The 25,128-nt window shown below is 42.9% G+C and overlaps 1 protein-coding gene across 7 annotated transcripts in view; it reads right to left on the bottom strand.

Annotated features, from left to right (window-relative positions):
* robo2 (roundabout, axon guidance receptor, homolog 2) overlaps nucleotides 1–21,633 on the bottom strand; it is a 152,473-nt gene extending 130,840 nt beyond the window's left edge. For 2 of the 7 annotated variants that reach the window (XM_082502986.1, XM_082502984.1), the window contains exons 1-2: nucleotides 20,779–21,630; nucleotides 8,036–8,362 (exon numbers count right to left, since the gene is read on the bottom strand). In XM_082502986.1, coding sequence (XP_082359112.1) covers nucleotides 8,036–8,362; nucleotides 20,779–20,833 — 382 coding nt within the window. In that variant the 5' untranslated portion in view covers nucleotides 20,834–21,630. Of the gene's footprint in view, nucleotides 1–8,035; nucleotides 8,363–20,778 lie in introns of all 7 variants that reach the window. The other 5 variants (XM_082502983.1, XM_082502987.1, XM_082502985.1 and 2 more) reach the window with 5 other exon arrangements.
* Between the last annotated feature and the right edge of the window lie 3,495 nt (nucleotides 21,634–25,128).

Here is a 25,128-nt window from a genome sequence, read left to right as displayed (position 1 = left end):
TGAGCAAGATAGTTTTCCCCTGTTAAACGAAGTGTCTGTCCCTGAAGCGCAAAACCTTTGACATTTATTTCTCACTGGAGTAAATGGGCAGCTTACTGTGGTGCATTGGTGGCTGAGTGAACGGATCACATTTTTGTGACTCATCCACACCTTGGCCAAGTCTGGGACGGATCCCACAGCAGTCTAACAGGCACAGGCAGCAGTTAGCACCCAATCCACATCAAAATGGGAAGCTATTAGCTCTGGAACACACAAGGTCACCTTCAAAACACACACAGCATCTATGTAACTTCCTTTGCTGGCGTGCAATGGACAGAGCAGCACAATCATGTAGGGGCCAAGCTGCAAAGTGGAAAGGAACCACAGCTGTTTTAGAAAGTCCTCTCAAACATTTGATCTTGTCTCCCCTCACTTTTGAAAGTGACTAAAATACTTATAGTATCAGTTTCAAACAACAGGAAAGGAAGTGAGCGAGGGGGGAGTGGAAAAAGGGAAAGATAGCACAGAGAGAGGGAAAGAGAAGGAAAGAGATGGAGACAGCAGAGACTGGATGATTAGGTTTCAACGCTGGTCTGCAGCTGTTGAGGGCTCTAGGTGTCCCTTACAGCAAACGTAATCCAAGTGAAACACATTATCTGTCTACGCCATGGAAAAAAAATCACAGTCATAACACATCCGGATCCTCAATAACGAGCGTGATGCAGGGGCAAACAAAGCTCAGTGCAAAAAAGAGAACAAATAACTGCATAAACATATGAATTAATAATGAAGAATATTCCACTGGTGATTGTTTTTCCCCCTAAAAACCACAAGGCTAGAAAAGCAATATACTATGAATACTGTGCTTCTTATGGTCAGTTTGCAGTATGTGTTTTCTCCTCCTCCCTTCCCCGGTTCGCTTCTTTCTCCCACAGTTCAGTTAAGAATGTAATGAAGCTGAACTGCTGCATCTCCTACATTCCCCAAGGGCTACTTTAAGGAGGGAATGTCCTTAATGTTTGAACAACAAGAAAAACAGCCACAAAAGCCATTTACCTTAAGCATTTTTAAGTTTGCTTATGTACTTGTGTAAATGTACCTGTGTACTTTTGTGTGCACAACAGTATTTAACAGGACATATCCATCAGAACACCAGTGTGCAGTGTGACATATGCAGCCCAAAATACACACACTGAAATATGGACCTGGCTGAGTCCTGACCCTTTCACAAGAGCATTGTGCACCCTGCAGCGTATGGTGATGGCATGCATGCATGTGAATAAATGTGTTTTTTAAGGGTGTGTAGGAAAGTATAAGGAATAATGGACATTTGAACCAGGAACTTGAACACAGAACAAACACGGCACTTCACACACCAGAGCCTGAATCAATTTCGGTAACATTTGATTCAAACCCACAACAGCTAGTGACTGAACTTCAGCCCTTCATCCTGTCACCTCCTCCCTGGCTCCGCATGATGGATTACCATCTCTGGCAGCCTCAGAGGGTCTTAGAGAGAAGGGAAGGTGGGTGGGGGAGGTCAGTTACGACAGGGACATATTCATCGGAAGGGAGCGCTAGGTTAAGGAATTATGGTATGACAGAGATCTGGGGTGGATAGGAGAGGGCAAAGGGGTTTTCAGGGGTCAGAGGATCCAATCCCGGCTGGACGCAATGGCAAGCCACCCTCAAAATGCAGTGGTCTACAGGGATTTAACTCAGGGTCACATTTTTGATTAATATTATTATCACTCACTTGTCCTTTCGCCCACTTGCCAGAAAATAGAGTGGTGTCACACATATTAATCCAAATCTGGTAAATGGCACACCTGTGCAACAAATTAAAATAGACTTAAAATTGGAAACTTCATGTGTTATTAACAGATAGACACTGAAGACTAGATTAATACGGTGATAAGGGTTTATTGTTTTAATGCTAAACATAACAATTTGCAAAATGTACACAATTCAAATAAACCTGAACCATCACTTAAAAAAATGACAACAGAAATCAAAGACCAATACAGTGAAGAAAGCAAGATCTTGTCACCCAGTCTGTGTTTTAAAGTTAATCAATAATCAGCCTGCAGACATGTTTCAATAATTTAGAGCTCAGTCTACATGTGAAACTGTCTGATACCTGTCTAGAAGGGCTCTCTTTCTACAGTGCTGTCCGATTTGTAAAATTTATACACTCTATGTTAATGCAAAGGTTCTTTTTTAACTTTTTTTTCTGGTGAGTGAGCATCCGGGGTATGTAGCATGGGTGATGAGAGACATTGTGGAGCAAAGAGGACGAGGCAAAACACAGGCAGGCAGGGAGAAGAGACAAAGCAATAGACCTGCATTGTCAGAGCGGAGAGGCCATCAATAAAAGTGTCACTATGAAGGGAGAAAGAGGGAGAGTGTGAAGAAGCGAGAGCGGGGTATATAAAAGAAACACAACAAAACCTGGTGCGACTGGTGCTTCATCTTGCTGGCCACTAATGGGCGTGAGAAGCGGCTGGTTCAGCACTCTTTGCTTGATGGCTCACTCCTCCTGTGACGGGCCATGGCATCCTTGACCGAGCGCCACGCACTTACTTAATCCAGTTTGTACACTCAAAGGTGACATAATGGTATAAGTAGAGAGGTGAAGTTTGAAAGAAAAGGAGACAAAAAGACTGATAATAGGCTGAGAAAGATGGTCAAAGGTCATCCCAAACTTGGATCTAAGTACTCGATCTCTTCGCCACCTACTCACCACATTTTCCATCTTTGTCTGCAGCTTTTGTCACACCTCTACATTACTGTTGTCGTGATTCAGCCACAATGTATGTGCACCGTATTTCCCTTCTAGAGTACTGCTGTCGCTTCATCTAAAGGTAATCTATTTCCCTAGGTGGAGCTGGCGAGGTCAGAGCTGGGACACAAAGCCCACTGAGGAAAGTAAAAGTGCAGTCTCAGGATGTGTACGTGTGCGTGTATGAGAGAGAGACAGTGAGGATGTTAGTGACCGTAGTGTATCCCTATGATTTATCTTCCTGTGAGACTTTCCAAATTTCTGTTCCATTTCTGCAGCCCGGCCTCTTTCCAAGCATGGCACAGGAGTTAGGCATCTGTAGGAGCTCCTCATTTACTGTGACCATCTGTGACTGATAAAGGTGATACGATCAAGCTGCGTGACGCTGTATATGGCTGGAAAACACTATAGCCGTGCATCTGAATATGTGTGTGTGTATGTGTGTGTGCATATGAATAGACAGGAAGATCTCTACAGAGGTCAGCAAACTCCAGCTGACACATTTAATCAGGGATTTTTTCCTCTCTAACACTATCAGGAGAAGATATGTTTCACATGCTTGCCCTCTCTCCCCATCCCTCTTATCACAGGACAACATTCCCACTTTTTCTGCATGTATGCTTTTTGCTTTTCCTCCGTGCTTGTTTCAGCTCAGACAACAGTGAGCTCCAGCAGGAAGGTTTTTTAAATTATTTTTTACTTTTTTTATATGAAAATGTAATAAACTAGAAAATACTTTGGTGTGGTGTGAGCAGCAGATTTATGTTTATTTTATCTGTGTGAGCAACTGATCTTTTATTTATTGAGCAAGTTATTGAAAAACCAGACAAACTGTTTTAGATGGACCCGGAAATTTGTGTTTTACACATCTAAGAACATAAAGAAACAGACACGTCAAGATGTGTGGTATGAATAAAACACTTAGATATTACACTTACAAATGAGAGTTTCTGAGACTGTGTTGTATTTCCTAACTATAGCATGCATCATTAATGCGCTGTAATGGTTGCGCTGTTGCTGTTTTCTTCATTACCCTTCATTATTTCTCAAGGACTCCCGCACAGATTAAACCTCAGTCTACCGGGGTTTATACAAGCACGAGGGCAGGTGTTTGTGAACACGCGTGTGTAAGTGCGTGAGTGTCTGTTGTTTGTGTGCACTTGTCACCCCGTTTTCTCATTTCTGAACTGGAATAATGAGTCCAGATGAGCTCAGCAGTGCAGCTCATCCTGACTCCCCACCTGGCTTGCTCCTTTTGGCCCATCCCTTTATTAGCTCCCCACCTCATGCTGGACACAACAGCAACAGCTTGGTAACCCTCCTCCTCTCTTCAACACTCGCACCTTTCCCAACTCAATTTTCCTGCTAATTACCTTGTTGTACGAGTACCAACTGCTACCTAACGATTCACTTAATTGCAGAAGTGGTACATTAGATGATATCAAAGGACCTTTTTAAAAGTCATCCAATCCCATTCCAAGCGGCATTTAGAACCAACCCAAGACATCTGTTTCATTTCAGTGTCATTTGCATTTTTAAAGGTTAAAACCGAACAAAGCTGCAAAGGTATACATCTAAAACTCAATTTTTTTGTCTTCATTTATATGTGGTGCCTTTCCCCTGATGATTACATACAGTTAATACACAAGTAGACATGTCAGAGGGCCTATATCACAGTTGGCACTCAATTAAAAGTGATATGTGCTAGTTTCAGGTGGATGTAGTTTGCGTCAAGCACCTGAAAAGATTGGGCTAGTTAACGTTTTCCTTGGGATCCTATTGCCCCAGGTGTGCCTTGTCACACTTACATATACACAGATACTCGCAGTGCTAGCAATTTATGCAGCAGCGATGGCTGCAGCTTGCATTTCTGACACAGGCTTCACAATGATTTATGAACCTGCTCATTGACCTAGTTTATCCTGAAAAGAGAAAAGGGGCACATTCTCTTATATGCAGTATATCCCATATTGCTGGCCTGGAGTCAGTTTTGAAGAGGAGTAAGATTACAAGGCAGGCTGCTCCGATACCCTCTAGGCAACACATTTACAAGTTCTCTTATCTTCTGAAGTACAGGACAGTGAACAACAGCTATAATGAAATCTCTCCCAAATGCAGCAGAGTGATGTCTGGGCATTATCCCCACACTCTGCACATGCACCATGGAGCTAGATAACACAAAGCAGTCCATGTTCTTGTCCATCTATTTGTGCTCAACATCCAACACTTAAAGGAGACAAGGTTGCAGACCTAAGCCCAGTAAAGGCACAAGTGCCCCTGCCCACTCGGGCCCACATTAATAATGCATTGGCACCTCTTGGAGGGCTCTTCCCCCTTTGCCTCTTCACTCCACATTTCCTCCTCTAAAAGAGAGAGTGGTGAGTCCGGCCCAGCTTGATGCCTGGCATGCAGCAGCGCCACTCTGTTCAGTGGACACAGAGTTCAATCTGTTTCAGAACTGCAATTCAATTATCTCACCAGGGTCCTGTTCAACCACTCGTGAATGGAAGGGGGGCAAAGGTGCGTTCAATACAATGGAGGGGGAGATCGAGGCAGGGGATGGGGGAGGATTGGGGGGGTTACAAGACATATCATAAACACAAATCCAGTTCAACATGGATATAGATTTAAGACTTTTTCTTGTGAGATTAGCTTTGGCTTTACAATCACTGGACGGATGTCAGGACCTGATAAAGCTAATCACTGCTGTAAAGCGAATGCAGAGGGATTTAGCACATCGCCCCCCCTTCTGCCCCCGCAGTCCCCTGAAGACCTGGCTGTGAAAGAAAACTGAGAAAGCCCAGGGCCCAAAACAGACCAGGCATGGAGCGTGCCGCAAAGTGCCCCTCCCTCTTCTTCAGGCTCTATGATACCCTTATCTCAGTAAAAATGAAACACACAGAGGAAATACGCTGCAAAATGGGCACTTTTTTTTTTTTTTATCACGGAGGTTAAATTTCTAATCATCACTTTGTAGATGTCAACAAATACCTAAAGTTTACTGGAAAGGAACATAATTATTTGGTCATCTAATCACATTTAAAAGACCAAAAATAGTCTATATTTAAAAGACGGAAAAAGATAGTGCGCTCTAACCATGACAAAAGTACAATAGCAAAAGACTCTGGAGCTCTGCACTGTTTCGGACCATTTTGGTACCTTAAGCCAGATACTTGATTAGCTCAGAAAGAAATGCTGCCAATCAGCTTCAGGAAATTCTTCCTCAAGATGCTCAGGAATACCTACAGTATTATTAAAATTGAAACAAATAATTAATGTCTCCATATAACACATTACCTGAATATTTAAACATCTTTTTCCTTCTCCTCACCTTTTCCATTTTCTTCAACATGCCTCTGAGGGCTTTGATCTCCTACTATTAAAATAATTTAAATCAAAATTACCCTACTTTAACAAAAAGTCACATTTGTGCACCATCACACTGTAATCAAGTAGCACAGTGAATGACTGTCAAACAGAGCCTTTTCCTGCACCCACACTCCATCTTTGTCAGGCCACCATTGCCGTCATTCTCAAACTGCTATGCCTCATACAGGCTCCGGCCAGTATGCTGTCACTATAATGAATACTGAAGTGTTCAGCTTATTTCACGTTTTCATAATTGGTCCTTGTTAAGTGTTTTACAGCAGAGCTAAAATAAACCAAACTCCAATTAGAAGTCTTCACTGTAATTTAAAAAGTAAAGACCTCAAAGTACTGAGTGAAAAATTCAGTGTATTTGTTTTTTTAGCCAGCAGTGTTGTCTTATGATGGTGTATTGTATAGATTACTTTTACACCATTCTTTTGTTATACCTTGTATAGTGTATGGAGCTACACAAACATGTCCAGTTCTGTACACTTGTTTGTTGCCTGTATGCTGAACCTTACTCTCAAACCTGGCATCACTGTTAATACCCATCAGATGTGCGCTATACATATTTCTTCACCTAGCTCTGCTCTTCCCTCCTGCCCTAGTGACCCCTCACCCTTCACCTTTAAGCCATTCAAGTAGTCAATGCCTCTATTCAACCCCCTCTGCTCCTCAGTCCATATTACATGAGAAAGAGGGAGAGCGAGACCATGAGAAAGAGAGAGAGAGAGAGAATACTGAAGAAGAAAGGCTAAGAAACCGTGTTAGAAGGAAAAAAATAAAATAATCGAGAGGGTTCATCAATTTTTCATGAATTTTCATTTAGAGTGGGAGAGGCCTCTTACAGCAATCGATAGATCAAGCTGCTGTCACACAGTTAGCACCTGGGGGCCACTGGAAGGCCCTCGGGAAGGCAGGGCAGTGGATCAGAAGCAGAGACCAACCCCCTCCAACCCATTTCCTAAGGATCAAAAACTAACTATGAATTTTACTGTCATCACCTCAGAAATACAATTACAGGCAGAGGATGTTGTTCCTGCTCTCTTTTGTCTATAAATCTAAAACATTTGATTTCCAATTTTTGCTTGTTTTATGTTGTCTAAGGAGTCCAGCTCAACATTTTGAGAGACTGTCTAAAGTTTGTCACTTTCATGATAAGAATTCTCCTCTTCCACAACATAAGGACATAGGGACTTTCCCCTCCACCTTATGGGCATTTTGAGGTGCCTGGGAGTGGCTGTATAGGAAGCCCATCCTGAGACTGCTGGGGGGTAGGCTCATCTTCAAAGGTAATTCGATACACAGCTCAGGTTATGCCTGTCACCATTCACCAACAGACTTCAGAAGGCCTGTGCTAAATGTCCATCACAAACTGTGCTTGTCATTCGACCCCCACTCACCTGCGAGAGAGCCATGTCAGCCATGCCATCATGTTCCCATCATAAAGCCTCCCAGCAGCTTTACGTACATACTCCAACCCATACACACAACATCAATATATATCCCTTGGGCTTGGATCACATTTATCAAGTGCATGGAAGAAAAAACTCATTATCCAAAACTCCGACCAATATTCCACAATGTGAGGTCGTAATAGGGTTTAAGTGGCTCTTTTAGACCAGCAGGAAATTAGTATTGTTTGTAAATGGAGAAGAAAAATGAAATTAACTAAAAATAGTGCCAGAAATTGTTGACTTGTTTACTTTAAGTACCTACAGTAGAGACGATGTTTCAACGCTTGATTAGATCAAAAATGTATTCTGAATGTGCTGAATGCAAATCCAGTCTTTCCATCAGTAAGCAGTGAGATCAGGATTTCTCTTTATCTGTCCTTATAAATTACATAATGTGAGCAGAATCATTTTGAACTCCAGCAAAGAGGAGAAGAGACTCTTGACTTACATGCTACTTCCAAAGATGCATTGCGGCTCACAGCTTCTCCCAGGTAGTTCCGGGCCACGCAGACATAGGCTCCCTCATCTGGTTTGCTCCGCCGTCCATGAACGATGCGCAGGAAGAAAAGCGAGCCGGTGGGCAGCAGCATACGGTGGGAACGTGGGTCATCTTTGTCTGTTTCCACCCGCTCTCCATCCTTGTACCACTCCACTGTCGGGGTTGGCCGCCCCTCTGCTTTACAGTTGAGAGTGGCGGGCTCCCCTTTGGATACGATCAGGTCAGAGGGATGCTCCACAATCCGGGGTGGGGAGTCCTCCTGGCGCAGACGGGATCCTGAGGAAAAAAAAGGATGTTTTATGTTCAGTGATGTTATTATATAAGCTTTATAAAGTTAAGAACCTCTTTCATAACAAACAATAGAAAAATAGTGGGAATATGGGGTTTTAATTAATAAACACAACTCATAGCAACAAAATAAATAAGTTGTCTGGGTCGGGAAGACCGACCTCTGCCCAGAGCAAAAGCTATGAGGTGTGGCTCTGAAGCGGTCTCCAAGGTATCAATTGACAACTTTTACTCTTAAAGAAGAAAAACATATAAACAGGTGGCACAGTGAAAGCACATATAAACAGTGTTGTTTCTCAGCAAAGGGGTCCAGGGTGAACCCACTGGTCAGCTGTGGCCTTTATGTGTGGGGTTTTTACCCAGTGCCCACTGGGTACCTACTGCCTTTTACCTCCCACAGTCAAAAGAAATGCATAATAGGTTAACTGGGGATTTTGTCTGTAAGTGTGAATGTCTCGTGAATGATTGTCTCCTCCATGCTCTGGCCATTTATATTGACTGGCGACCTGTCAAGAATGCATTCTGCCTCTTGCTCCTGACAGCTGGGATAAGCACCAGTGCCCATGTGACCTTGGATTGGAAAAGCGATTAAGAAAATTGATGGACATATATAATTCAGTGTTAAGTATCCCATAAAAAACAAACAAATAGTAACAACTAGGAAAAGAAACTCTGGTAATCCACTTTTTCAAATAAAAAGTAAACTCAAGTTAATATATACTGGAAAAGAAGGACAACAGAACTTCTACTTTCTGTGTAATGATCCAATATCCACTGCGATCCACTGTGTTCTGCTGAGTTGATTTGGCAGCCTATACATAATTTACAAATGCAGTTACTACTCACTAAGCCACATCTAAAACCATCAAGCTACAATTCAACTCAACAGCAATAGGTATATACAAAAAACCCACCCAAAACAGCTAATCTGGCTACATGTATCCACATTTAAACCCCCCCAATTTTGATTCACATTGTTCAAAAACCAGGTGACAAAAGCAGTTGTTTTTGCTATTTTTCTTGCTGCCTGGACCCAAATAGCAGAGGTAAGTGCCTTTATATATCTGACTTGGGATGGAGGCTTGTAATAAAAGCCTATTAAAGCTTTTAATAACCATAACAGGTTAGTCAAAAAAATATTCTATCTGCTCTTCTCAGCCCATGCAAGAGCTTGAGAGTAATGGAACTTACAGGCAAACAGTGAATGAAGGCATACAGTTAGCTTACATTAGAATTACACACATAGACCCACATTATGCTGTTTATCTGCCCTCTATATTTGGTTTTCAGAAAAAGTCAGGAAAAGTGGGAGTTCACTATGCAAAAAGCAGGCATGTGATGTGAATATGAATGTTGGGGTCCAGACTAATGTCAAATGCTAATCCCCTGTGGTTGAAAACCTTGGCCCACTCCTTTTCATTAGAGCTTACAGTGGGTAAGCTTTTGGAGCCTGGCAGTTAAGATAATGCTCCCCGAGTCAGAGTGCGCAGTGTGTCTGTGACCAGGTCTTACCCATGGTGATAAGAGGCTGTAGGCCACACAAACGCACGCACACACTCTTATATCAAGGAAGCCATGGGAACCATGCAACAATCAAACAGTCTGATCCAGCAATCAAAGACACAGCAAAGGGAATGGGGAATGAGGCACAGTTTTCCAACAACCCTTTTTTCTTTTGAACCATTCAATACCTCATCAATAACTCTGCTTCAGTTGACAGCTAAATGTTAACCACTCAGTGTTGCCTTAAGTTAAGAGCTCAGCTCTTTGTCTTAAAATGAGCTGTTGCAGGTGTGCATGTGATTGAGCAGAGTTGATGATTGTGCCCTTCCCTGGGGGCAGTACAGTGGGGTAATAGAATGATGCCTGCTGCACAGAAGTGCAGTATACCACATAGGCCTTTGTGCTTATGTAAGGGGTAATTTGAACACAGGATGCAAGCATAACAGCGGTGGTTTCAGCTCTTTGTTTGGCTGGGTTTTGCACATCCCACCACCCGTTACACTTCAACCTCCCAGGGGAAACCAGGACAAGCTGTACCGAGGTCTTTTCTCCTCATGAGTCTACAGGCAAAGGGACACGAGCCAGCAGAAACCTGCTGGTCAGCATAAAATCCACTTCAAAGACCAAGTGTGGTGGATGTGTGTGCATATGTACACACAAACACACACAAAACACACAGATTTAGTCTGGAAATGTGCACTAGTCCACAAAATGTCAGGAATCAGGGATCAGATAGGGACATATTGACCCCTGAACAGGAGGCAGTCTGTTCTCTCTTCTTCCTAATTTGGGCTAATTCCCTCCATTTCCCTGTCATTGATTAGTGATCAGGCCTGGTGTCTTGCACTAACTGGTGCCACAGACAGCGATCTGTAGTAGAGGGGTAGGTAATATTCTGTCCCCAGAGTCCATGATCTAATCTCATTGGTATTATGTGGAAAACTGAAGAAGTATAGCTGGTGTTTGGAACAAAAATCTAAGGTATTTTTCTTGCTATCTTTTTCACCAAAAGTAGGGAACAATAACCTAGCCAGCAGCCAATTTTCCTGTCACAGAGAGGGCAAAGAGCAAGTTTGTATTCTGGCAATAAGTGACTTAATAGATTAAGCAGTAATTAACACTGTGACATTGATAAATGGAGGGCAAGATAAAGGACAGTCATGTAGGCCCCCTTCTCCCTCAGATCCAGTGTCAAACGCACATTTATTCTTATCTCATTGGAGCATCTGCTTCCCCAATAATCCACAAATCGTGCAGTGGCTTTCCGCTAAGGCCAATGGACATGACTAAGCTGCAGTGACTCTATTCGATTTCTATCAGTCTAATTTCTTTGAATCCAATTTGTATTCCAATCTACTGCTTTCTAATCACTTAAACCTCGAGTCTCCATCTGGTCTCCTCTTTCCTGTGGAAATGAACACAGCAGATGCCTCTACAATTGTCCTTTCACTGCCAAAAAAAGCTAAGCTGGGTGCACAGAAGGCCAGACGTGACTGGTCAGTGTCCTTCCTGAGTCAGGTGTAGAGGTTAAAAGCACATCCATATGCTGTGGAATATGGTTTGAAAATGACCCATTAATCTCAATACTGAAAAACTTCAACACATAAACCTTGTGAGCAGTTTCACTTTGAAAAGTGCAAAGAAAATATTTGCACAAGCTTAAGCGAGTGTATCTACTACAGCCCTCATGTGGCTTCCATGAATGTCCCTGAATGTGCACTGTCCAAAAATATCAAATTAAAAAACTTTATATACATTCCCACTGTTGAGCCATCAGACCTAACTCCTCACAGGAGCGAAAGTCAATTTTCAGCTTCCTATTGGGCCCCTTTTCCCACTCTCTTTACGGTAAATGGGCTTTCTGTTGCCCTTTTAATGTGATCATTGGTGCTGTGCAATCAAGTGCTCTCTGAGCTGAGGCGAGTGCACTTCACTGGGTCTCAGGGCACACGCTCCAATCAAAATGCTGTGTTTCCCCCTGTCTGCAATAATACCGCCATTACTTTTCACCACTGCTGTGCAGTCATCCACTTTTGGAAAAAAGTAGGAACCACAGAACAAACAAACAAGCACACAGACAGGGAATTAAATCAGAGAGGGATTACTGAACCAGAAGCTGATTCTTTTCTGCCTTTTTTCTTCCCGTCTACTTATGTCAGCTTCACTGAAATGGATGCAATTTCGCTGTGCTGTTATCCAAGAAATGTGCAGTATTTGAGCACCCGCTTTTCTCCCGCTATAGTGTTTCAACCAATATGTGACGTTAGCATTGAAATATAACTGAAAAACATATAGGTTAAACAAGATAAGATGGGTAACATTTGTCCTTTAAATCCGAGATAAAAAGCTGCTTAACTACAACTCATTCTCCTGCATTACCACTGACCACACACCTAGAACTGGTCTTTTCTGTTATCTTTGTCACATATTTATTCATGTGTGCAACAGAAGGCCAGGCCTTTGATGATCTTTTTGTAATTATTTTTATTAGCTCCCAGGAGAAATTCTCCCACCAACCAAATCAATACACACACCAGTCACAGGAAGAGCACTGAAGGAAGGGCTCCCCAAAGAGATATTAATTATTCTACCAACAGATGCATGCTAATCGGAGGTAACCAATGGCAACCCCAGACCAAGGCAAAAAGTTTTGGTCACCAAAGCGCCATAAAACATCAAACAGAAAAAACCAAGGTCCGGGCCAGGAATGCAGTAATATTATAATGTGGAAAAGGCCGAGGTATTTCGGGCAGAAAGTGCTGAAACCCAGTGGACTGAGTGAATATAAAAGTGTCCAAAAAAAAAAAAAAAGAAAACCTCAAAGAATTTTCAGAGTGAATGAATTATGCATTAGATCCATGTTGTCCAATCTGAAGTATACCCTCCCTCTGCCTCCCACTTCTCCCAACTCTCTCCACTTCTCTTCAACCTCCCACTCGATCTCCTTCTCTCTATGCATCTCCGCCTCTACCTCCCCATATCCCTCTGTCCATTTCACTTGCTCCCTGTCCTGTTACATGCTGTCCTCACTGTGAGGGTGACTGAGTCATATCCGTCATGTCATCAAAGGGGAAATACGATAAAGCAGCAGGGGGAAACTGGTGATGGTGAAAGACGGATGTTACTGGCCCTCTACGCCTCAGCACCGGCCCTGCCGTGACACTTCCAAGCAGCCCGTTCTGCACCCGAAATTCATCTTCTTTATGCCAAGCTGTCAGTGGCGTCACAGCGCATGAGCGCCAGTATACTCCAATACCAGACAAACAGCCCATCTCAGTGAGGTGTCACTGGAGACATCCTGCTGTATCTGCTGGAGCCCAGCCCAGTCCAGCGCATCCGGCCAGCCACTCGATACAGCAGAATCCTCAAACTGAAGACACACAGAGTGAAATGAAGAGTGTTCACAGGTGCAGAGCAGATTCCTCCGCTTCATCTTCTGTTTCAAGAGAGGGAGGGGTTTCAACTAGGTAACTGGCTCACATGATGGAGTCTGTTCCACCTCAGTGCTCCGCATACTGCTCCTCTCTTCTCCTGCTAGGATCCATACTTTGAAAGCAAACACAGGGGTAATTCTATGAGCTGCTCCCAACCCCTCAATGCATCCATGCTTGCCTCTAACAAATATCAGATAGAATTCCATTCTGAGTGTATTTCAGGCAATGTCGAGGTGGGGTCAAATTGACTTTGCATCCATGTATTTACTCTCTCCCCCATGCAGATGGAATATATAAATAGATAACTGTGGGAAACAGAATATCTGATTTTACTGCAAAGGGCTGATTCACATTGCTTGTATTTCAAGGAGTTTCAACCTTGTTTTCCCCCATTCTTACTCTCCACCCTACTATGAATATCCATGCACAGAAAAGGCGATGTTATCACTTTTCAGCACTTGCCTCGTCTCAAAAGAGCGGAGATCGCTGACTTGCAACAAGATACTAAAGGAGGAAGAGCAGGATAACGTAAAAACAGTTAAGACTGCTTTATTGTAAAGGGAAAAGTGTTGACAAGCGTGCTGCTTCCTCTCTTTGTATGGACTGATTAGTACAAGGAGTACAGTGCTAGTTCTGTGGGGCTGTCAGGCCACTGGTAGGGATACTAAACTGCGTGATGCAGATTAAATGATTTCCGATTCCTGGGCCAGTGAAGCGTGTAGCTCACTGCGCCACCCCACCTTTTTCAAACCTCTCTTTTTTCCTGCAGATCCTTTTGAAGAGCCTCTGCTCTAGCATTTGACTGTTGGCCTTTGCTTTGCACCATGACAGTAACCTTGATATTAAAGTTGTGTGCTTGGAAACTCAACGATTTCAATTCCAGCCCAGTCTCCCCTTCCTATTCCACTACAAAGAATCCCTTACAGTTAAGGTAATGTTCACTTGCTCCAGTCATGCAATGATCATCAGTAATAAGCAATCGTAATAGAGTCCAATTTTCTTTGGTCATTTTAATCTCTGTAAATGTTCTACAAATTAGATAAGAAAGCAGCAGTGTTTAGATCTATCTTTTCATGGTATATCGTGTGTGCAGAGTGCGTGTAATTGTAAAGACAGCTGACTCAAAATCACTTTCAGGTGTTAACAGAAATTAAAAAATATAGATTTTGATCAAATGTGGAGGGGGATAGAGAAGGGTGTAGGTGACACATGGTGTTGAGCTGTGACTGTGTGACTTTGCAGTAAGTGGACTGACTAATCCTAAATAGACTTATTTAGCTGCCTACAGTTAGGCTGGGAGATACTGACACACTTTTCATAAAGCACTCAAAATAATAAGCTATTCAAATAATAGAAACCTTAATTTAACTTAAATTTAGCTGTGGAGTTTTTCAGGAGAAAACAAAAAAAAGAGACTAAACAGAAAGGCCAAAACCAGGACTGATGTGTTCAGAAACAGTATCTCTCTGCTATCTAACCACAAGCATTTCATTCAGCTGAGTCCTCTTCAGGATGAGCATATGTATGTCACACAGAGACATCAGGTAGTCAGAAGGTAAATAACTAACCTGAGCCTCCTATGTAAGCGCACAAACAAAAAATAAGTATTTTCTCAAAACGAATGATATTATTTCACAGGACAGAGGTCAAATCCAAAATGTTTTTAAGAGGATTTCTTACCCAAGTTGTAAAAAAAGCAAGGAAATATAAAAACTCATTGGTCCTCCCTGCATGTCAAGCACTCCAGTGGTCCTTAGATAAGCTTAACTCCAGATGGAAACATGAAAAATAAGAGCTATAACCACACCATCCAACCGATAAACTCAGAAAGCAAAGCACCGGCTCTGATACTTCCTTTTTTAAGGTGCAGCCAAGCAAGTCAGAATAAGATTTATTAAATTTTTATACCACAAGACATTTAGTGTGGTCTTGCTTTGGGATACAGGGTCAAGGGTGCCAGCAGTAAGTGGAAGAGGACTCATTCAGTTTATTGAGGCCCATGTATCCACGCTAACACAAAACAAGACTTTGATGGTTATTAATAGTGTTTCCAAAACACATTTACCCGCACACTCCTACAGCAGTTCATAATTCTGGAGCTGGCTCTGTGTTGCATAGCCTCTCAGTGACAAATGCCCGGGAGCAGCTATGCAGAAAAAAAAATCACCACCATCCTGGAAGTGAAAGTGGAGAGTTCAAATGTTCAAGGATGTGATTAGGGCTTTTGTCCTCTTCACCGAAACGGTTGTGACACTTGGCTGATGCCACGTTCCACACTGAAACTTCAACCACAAAGCCAGTCTCACCAGGAGTCATTATATACAGTAAATCAACTCGCCCCGGGTCATGGTGACTAGGTTTACAAAGCAGTGGGGTGCCATTTTTTTCTTTTCCCAGCAAGGACACGACAAGAACAGGTTCCTACAGTACTGACAGAGAGAGATGCGTGCATTTTTCATTTGTGCATCATCAAAGTGATAGCCTCTGCTCTGAAACACTACTCTAATGAGGTGATGGTCTATAGTCTGGAGTCTTTGTATTTCTAAAGGTTTTTATCCTCCAGTTAGCTTCAGGTAAGAAAAGCTGGATAGCTGTCATGGCTAGGTGATCCATAGACCGAGCAGGAGATGAAGACGGTGGAACAAGACACTTATTCAGTGGCTCCACCACTCTGAGCAGCATTACAGCTGTGCTGGACTACTGCTGCGCGTGATGGATGTGTGCTTGAGTGTCGTACTCTGGCTGTCCATCTTCATATGTCTTGCACTGCGAGACAGCTCATGCATTTTTATCACCAGACCTGACCTCATCTTTAAAACACTGGTGAGATACTCAGCTCAGGCACAACTGTCACACAAAGTCTTAACAATGAAGAACAAGAGAGTATGTTTTGTTTTTTGGCTTAAAACGTCAAAAATTAAAAACACATACATCCCCCCAATGTTGTAATTGTGCATTATTTCTTCTTGCTTTATCCTCCTGCAATCACTTTATGTTTGCCAGTATAGATCTGTATGGTCTGTAAGTTTACGGTGGATTTGTGTATCTGTGTTTGTTTGTGTAGGGGGCTTTATCCTAAAAGCATGGATTATACAGTTCCATGTACTTCCATGAGTCACTCAACCTTGACATCCCTTCCTCCTATCTGAAGGTTGCTGCGAGACAGCCAAACAGAGGGCAGGGTGAGGGCAACGGGACACAGAGTAAATAAATGCTTTCCCCAAAAACATTTCAGTGCAGCTTGGAACATGAAAACACAGATAAGACAAACACTCAGTCCCTTCCATGTTCACATCACTACCGGCTTCTGTTATACTCAGTCCTTATGTCATGTTGTTTTGCCGTGCTCTTACGACAGTTACATTTTTCCTGATAGGACTGCTCATCAACTCCACAGTGTAAATGAGTAACACATCCTGCACATCCTGATTTATATAACGGCACCTTTATTTACTGCTGGCCCCCTTACAACTTTTAATCTGCTGTTTGCGAAACAAAGACGATGACAGAACAGACTGAGGCTTATATCTGTGCTCTGGGGCCCAGGCGGTAAGCACAGGTGTGTATTCTATAAGTACAGGTGTGTGAGACAGGTGAAGGCCCTTACCACTTGTTTTACCTGCTTTAGTCATCTCTAGTCATCATATCACTCCTCCCCCACCCCAACCTAAACACACTCCCACTTTATGCTCCTATCACAGGTGTACAATAAACTCCTCATTGTTTGAATTCCACCCTCATTGACACCGCCACTGATGGGATACCTGAGCAATGACAGTATGTGTGTACGTGAGATACAGGGGAAGAGCAAGACTGTGGGAAGATCTGAAAATATATATTGTGGGAGGAAAGACACTAGCTGTCTACCTAACAGTGTTAAACCTCTACTTGGTCCTGTTGTAATCTCTCAGTTATTTTGTCTTTTTCTCTGTGCAATTCCGCTCTGTAAATGTCAGGGGTATGCTTGACTGGGGCTTAATAAAGCGGAGGTAAAACAGGGAAAAGTGGCATTACCTTCCCTCCATTTTGCTGGTCTTAGAGGAAAACCAGCCATGTGCATTGTCTGAAGCTGACATTTTCTCTCCCACATCTGCACCATGAAACTGCAAAGACACTACCTATCGTGTTTCAAGAATTTAAAACAGCTGTGAATCCTCTTATATCTCAGTGATCACACGGCATTATTTTTGTGATTTAAAAGAATTATGGAGAGCTCAAACTTTACTCTATCACGTGTTGAATGTGTGAAGTGATCGCTGTTGAAACACGAACCACTGAGCAGCCAGACTTGGCTGTTAAAACATCATAGGAGATGACATGACAACGTTACCGGCCAAGTAACACTTATCACTTAAATGGCACAAAAGGATCAGGAAGCTGATTTTTACTGGACAAGTGCTCACCGCATCCCATTTCCTCGTTCCCTATTCTGTCACTTTGTATTATGATTACCAGCTTCAGTCTTGTTGTCTTAACTCATTTTTGATGTTAATCAGAGAATAAACAGTAGCGCTTCATGGCGAAGAGCAAGGCGACTTCCTTGACAGTGATGAGACTATGGGAGACAGTAGAGAGGGGACTTTCCTGTACATTTGAGATGAAGGTTCACCATTACAGCAACACCATTCCAGCAAATGAACCGCAATTACAATAACACTGCCTAAACACTGCCAGCTCGAGCAGAACAATCACATTTGGGGCACGAATCGCAATGGCTCTTACACAATGACCTCAGCCTGCCTCATCATTCACCTAGACTATTTTAATCTGGGCTTACTTTCCATTATAGGCCAGCACTATAAACCTCTCTCATTTAATCATAACCATCAACAGAGTTGTTAGTTTGCAGTGTTCTTCGGTAATAAAGCATCAGCCTTGCAATTTATATTTAAAAGATTGTATTGTTAAACCACTCTTCTCTCAGTTTTTAGATTTGATTGCACCCATTCTGTCCCTCCTCCTTTCCATAACACACGCACACGCGCGCTCTCCTGGTTTGAGTTTCTCTTGACTCAGCATTAGTGAAGCCCCAACCCCGCTGGTGAATCAAAAACTACACACTATCCACAGAAACGACCCCATCCCCAAGCGGCCATCTAAACAGCCTCCTTGACATATTTAAGTTGGTCCTTATTTCAGCACCTCTTGGTGTATCACCCAGGATGAATGTGATGTCACCAGCTCCTACATCAGACACAGGCATGCAGGAGATCTCAAAATAGCAAAGGGTCAGGAGTGCATGTCCACTATGCAAAGCATGTTCTAAACCAGCTTCAAAAGCAACACAGCAGAGTTTGTAAGATAACAAAAACAGCTGCAGACATGTGTATTCCAGAAAGTATATCCTACTGCAGTGGGCCTTTTCATACAAAAAAACCCCACACACTGTGGTAAAACTGTTTTCAGATGCACAACTTGTCTCGGGTCACTAAATGTCTTCCAACTCTGGCCAACAACAGCCAACACACATCCACTTTCTCCACCTATTCCCTCCCAGTATCAGTCCTCTCCTGCACACTAGCAGTATTAATCACAGCACACTAAACAGTGACTGACGCCATTCACAAGTCTTGGCTTTGTTGGCTATGCAGCCCAGTGAATGCAACTCCAGGCCTTTTTGTCTGCCCAAGTGGACTCTTAGTGGAAGCTCCTCCCTCTCCATGGACCCTAAGATTACCTCTTAAAAGGCTGGGTGATGGGTGAGTTCTGCTGGGATGGAATAGGAGAGCAAGACAGAGGGGGGAGGAGGGTGACAGGCAAATGATTGGGAAGATCCACTGCTCCCTGGGAGATGTGCTCTCTCTCTCTCTGTCCAGCTAGCAATGCCATCAGCTACTGCTTAGCAACCAGTGGCTGAACAGAGTAAAAAACACCAAAAAAGGCCAAGGGGAAAAAAATTCAATTCCCAGAAGAAAGGAGACTTGATTTGCAAACTACTAAACGTGGACACTGAACTAAGACGCTTCAGAACCAAAACTTGCAGCTGTGAGGAACAAAAGCGTGGGTTGACAGGCAAAAGAAAAGAAAAAATGGGACCTTACAGACTCTTGCATTCAGGGGCAACAAAAAAAACTGGTTCACATATGGATAAGCTGAGCAAACAATGCAATACAAACATATGTGTGAATCATCACTCACGTATGATAATATAATGACCCAGCACGAGACTCGTCAGAAGTATTCTTTTCTCATTCTTTGATTATAAGCCTCTGATTGTCTGTGCAGACAGTGTGCAAGACCACTGAAAAAAAGGTGTGTCCTTTTCAAAAGAAGCACTAAAATGAAAGCAGACCACGGAATTTGAAGGTAATACATCTTAATACCGATTATCGTTTCGCCAGTCACAGGTTGGACCCATTCCAATCACGATTTCCGTCACCTAAGCTGTCCTATTTTGATGATTGCTGTGAGTCATTACATTAACTCTCTAGCTGAAGCTGTTTTAATTCCTCTATTAAACTAGTTCCCTTGTAGGCCAGAGAATCCTGAGAAGCATGTAATATAAAGATGCTGACTGGGCACTCAGTGGTAGACTGGATCAAGAGGGCAGGAGCTTTTGGCTGCAGAAATGAATCAATCTTGTCTGTAATCCACATCATCATTAAACATTAATCAAACAAATGGAAATAATAAACTGTGGCACTGTTCCAGATTTGGTTTAGGTCAGCTTACACCACAATGCACAACCACAGCTCTGAAAACCTAAAGCACAGAAACCACGCCATGTAGTGCAGAGTGCAGACACTGAGTATTGTACAATCATAGCATATATAAGAAGCAGGCCAATGACCCCCAAATTTACAGAGCAGAACTAGGCTACTGTCTGTTTTATACAGCACTACTTCCATTTATACCACATCGAATCTCATATGTTTGATACGTTCTGTATTTTCCTTTTCCAAAAGGGTCTCTCTCACCTCTGCAATGGAAATACCTGTAGCCGCTGTGACAGAACCTGGAAATCATTTATATTCAGCTTTCTCTAAAACCTGTGTTACAGTCAGAAGTGTTTCAAAACACATTTAAAGTGTTCTGTCATGGTATGAGCTATGGTTCTATATTATATTGAACAGCTTTTTCTCATCTGTTGCATATAAAAAGAAAATACACCTAATCTTTGCTCCGATTTTAGCCTCTTGGGAGGAGCTTTTTTGTTGGTTTTAAGCATTTCTTCGTTTTTTTTTGCTTCGACTTTAGTGGATGAAAAAAGAGAAGAAAATGAAAAATAAGCACTGAGGAGATGTAAATTCATTTAAATAAAAACTCCACAAGCTCGTCATGTTATCACCCAAAAGCCAATGCTGATGGCGACTTATTATTATTATAATAATTAAACTGTAAAATAAATGAGAAACAAAATTGGCTTTAAACTGGGTGTTGCACGGCAGGGACTTGCGGAGTCAGGGAAGAACAGAACATTATAATATATTTAAGGAGTTTTACACAACAACGCGTTTAGTAACTTACCATCAACTTGAAAATACAGTAGTCCACTGACAAGGATGAACGCTAGCGGACCCATACTAGCATATTAACCATCCACGGCGGGCGCGTAAATCCTCGATTTCACTACAGAAAGAAAGATGTCCAAAATGACAATCAAGTCAATTCCGTGTTTCTAGGAGTTATGGATGGGCCCTATTTACTGACAAAAGCCAGTGTTAAGGTCCAGAAACAGAGAGGATCCATTTAAAGTAGTAGTTTACCCGGAGCAGAGCGGGATGTAAATACACAGCGAACCTTGAATCCAAACTCTCGGTCTTTGGATATTATCCCTGCTTGCCCCGTGAGTTCCTCTGCAGTCTCTGCTGTTTGACAAGATGACCTACTGTACACGCTGTAACGAACAGAGTCTGAAAGAAAGGTAATTTAAGTCCACACTGGAAAACACAGCATAGTATCTATACTTCTCCGCTCGTTATCGGGTCCTTGAGACGCGTCTCTGGCACCTTTCAAATCTTCAGCGACGTCTCCATAGTTGGAGAGACGACTCGGCAGCAAACCAAACTTCAGCTATCATGCATTTCCAGAAAGTTGTGTTATTGTAGCGAGAAGCAGCTCCCGAAAGACCCATGTGCTCAGCGCTGTAAATGTACAGTCATTCTACAGTTCAACATCCTCCTCTCTTTCTGCCTTTGGGTTTCAACAGCGCGGCCGCTAGGAGCGCACGGTCTCTGCGCACAGCCCGCAGCCCACCACACTGAAGCTCGACGCACTCGCACAAAACAAGAAGGATCGGTTCGCGAAATCAGGAGCGAGACGAAGAGAGAGCAGCCTAGTGGTTTGAGAACGAGGAGAGTTTGGATGTCAGCCCGAATCTCTCTTAAGTTGTGATAATCAAGATACGCATTTCAAGCAGAGAGAGAGAAAGAGGGAGGATAATAAAGCCATAAAACCACTTTACACATATTTGAATGTTTACACATTAGGAGTTTAACTTTTTATACGTTTACAGCCTCAAGTGCAGTCATTGTTCACCACAGGGCTGGATGTTGGAGAACAATGTTATCTTAAGACATCAAGGAGTTTAAGCATCTTATTTACTGAAACATTTCCTAGTGGGGCCAACAACTACATCTGCACAGGCAACAGCGGTAAAAGGGTGGAAAACGAAAACAGGATAACATAAGAATCACGTTATTTTATGAATGGAATTCATTCATCATATGATAAAGCTGCTAATCAATATATTCCATATTTGAACGCAGGCAAATTACACTTGCTGGGAAATTATAAGCTGAATAGCATGAGGATATTAATCCATTGAGATACTGAAGCAGAATTGTAAATATGATCTTTGTCAGAAATCAATGACTGATTGACCGAGGCCCTGCCCCAGGATGAGGAGAGGAGCAGCTCTGCATACCAACAAATAAATACACAAATGTCTTTTTAAGGGCGAGATATGCAGACGCACACACGGAATGCAGAGAACAACATTATTGCAGTCCAATTTTAATCATGGCCAAATCATGATTGGAAACAACAAGGAGGACCAGGGATGTGCTGATGGTCAGAGATAGAGGGGAGGTTCGTGTATGTGGTCTGAACTACCGCGCAGCAGCCTTCTGCATGTTTCCGTACAGGGTTTATTACGGGGGAGCTATGAACTGTGAGCTCCCCCTACTGGTGTCAGCTATGGCTACCTTCTTGTTACCATGCTCTCTTTTTTTTAATACCGGCCTACGAAGCCGTATACAGCCATGGTACAGCATATGGAGACCCAACAGGAGTGTGACGGATATAAGAAAACTTGGAGACTGCGTGCATTGCTGTGTTATATCAAGTAGATGAATTCACATGATTTGATAAATGCCACACCTAAGGGGCAATTTCAGCACGCAAATCTCAAATCTTCTATGTTAGGAAATAACAAGCCGAATGCACTGTTTTACATCAAAAAGTTATGATTACGCTGACAAACTGTTTTCCAAAATTTGTACCAAAGTATTATCATTTCATTTCCCCAGTCAGTATATTGTGTAATTCAAACAACTTTCAGAAAGCAAAAATGGCACAAAGCAATAAATAAGCATGCTTGCAAATTAAAGAATACAGCTCTGGGCACGCCAGTGTAAAAAGATGGAACGCACAATCTAACAAGTTGGTGCTTTGTTTCTCCTCTGAATGGACGCAACATTAGCAGAAGTGTGGGCTGAAAGGCTTGGATTTCTCATTTTGTGATTTACATCAAAGTCAGCCATACAACAAAGCCCAACATATGTGCCCCCAAGATGTGTTTGAAAGCCCTGCTCTCCCACTAAAAACAATATACAGGCTAAGGCACATGATCGAATAGCTGTGGCAGAAGGAAACACTTCCACCGCCTTTAATGATAGCTTTGACTGCTCACGGCCACTTTTTTCTTCTGTTTGTTTGTTGAGCTACATGTCGAAGCTTGCCCTGTAAAGGCCTTACGGGGAACTGCGACATGCTGTAAGTTTGCTAGCTGGCTCTCGTTGCAGGGAGCATTGTCAGCTGGCCAGACACAGTGATTTGTCTTCATATTTTAATATGTTTGTGAGCTGCATGCAAATGCTGTCTTCTCAGTGTCTCTCCAGTGTCCTAGATTCTAGCAAATGCATGCAGCCACAAACAGACACACAAAGAGGCAAACAGAAATTTATTGTGTCATCAGTGTTGCTGAGGGTTGAAGGCAAATAAAAGAGAGGAGAGGGAGAAAAAAGGGAACTGGAGAAAGGTCATTTACGAAAAAGAAAAGCCCACTTCAAACATAAACAATGGAGTGTATGGCTTCATTGATGGAAAAGTAAGTAGAGTGTAATTCTCCCCCAAGCCCAGCCTTTTATTCCCCACTCTCAATCACTTTATCTGTAGCACAAGCAGTGATATTTTGTGGCTTTCTAAATATCAGCTCAAAGTGGATTTATTTTAATTAAACTGGAGGCTGTGTTTACTCAGGACAAGGCATGTTACATAAAAATGAGTTTGGGGGGCATACGCAACGGACTGATAACTCACGGACACCAGGATACAAGACCCTTCTCACCCTGGACACAGTCTGTTTGACCTGCTCCCCTCAGGCAGGAGGCTCCGGTCCATTCGCACCAGAACCTCTCGCCATAAGAACAGTTTCTTCCCCTCTGCTGTCGGACACATGAACAATAACCGTATGACTGTTCCCACCACTAACACATGACCCTACGCTGTGTTCACTGCATCATTCCATGTTTGGCACTGATCACCACCTGCACTCATGTATATATCATGTATATATCTATCCACTTAGCACTTTTAATTCTTATTCTTATTTTTATCCATTAATGTCCCCAGAACATCTGCTCATTGACGGATCCATGGGTGGAGCCATTCATTGGGACGGTTGACCTACATTCATCCATCCTCGTCTACTTGTCAAATGACATGGCATTAATTGGTCAAGTCCACTTACTTTTATGGCAAATATAAGTATTCAAAATATTAGTTTGCAAATCAATACAACAACTGACATGATCAGCCTACATATGAAATGCTCCACCCTTTAATTATTGCAGTTTTTTTCTCACTAAGAATTGTCCATGATGAGGCTCAGGTTATACTAAAGCGCTGCGAACACAAAGTGCTACAGTGTGGTTGTTTTCTGCAGATAAAAGCATGGCTGAGAATCAATAGCGGGTCCCCAAGTGGACCGAGTGATATCTACGAGATGATCAGGAGTGTGTACAACAGCATCTGCGGACTCTGGGGGTTTGTAGGCTACACGTTCCAGCAGAGGTATTTGCAACACTTTAATTGCATGTAACTGTGGCGTAATCCAAATGCAAACTATGAATCACATGCAGACAGTGACAAAGTGTGTAGTTTCATCAGAAGTGCTTCTCCTGCGTGTCCGAGGGAGAAAAAGAAAAGTGTTTTTAATTGTGCGCCAGGTCAGAGGTTCAGGTAGCAACATCACTCATGATCAGATCAGAGTGGTATTTGGGGAGCTCTTAGCTGGATATCTTTCATGGCTGAGTATCCCCTTACTGGGTTTGGGTCTCTGCGTGGGGATGATTAGGAGCTGGAGGTGGGAGGAGGTGGTGTGCAGAGGATGGTGGGGTGGGGGGTTTGATGTGTGGAGGGGTGATTAATGTAGATGTCAGTAGTGGCCCTTCCTCCTATGCTCCCTACCCAGCATCCGTAATGACACCTGGGGAAGGCAGAATGGGCCTACCTGCAGCCCAGGCTCCCTCAGCAGGGCATGATTCTTCCCCATGATCCTCCTCTGTCAGCAGTCCTGTCACCCAGCTCGGATCAGGCCCTTATTAATGGGCCTCTATGTCAAACATAGATATTAAGCTGTGCTCCGCTTCGCAC

This window comes from Aulonocara stuartgranti (assembly GCF_965226115.1).
Source record: "Aulonocara stuartgranti genome assembly, chromosome: 14".
Taxonomy (NCBI): Eukaryota; Metazoa; Chordata; class Actinopteri; order Cichliformes; family Cichlidae; genus Aulonocara; species Aulonocara stuartgranti.
The sequence above is the reverse complement of the archived record's forward strand: the minus strand, read 5'-3'. Positions and strand labels throughout refer to the sequence as shown.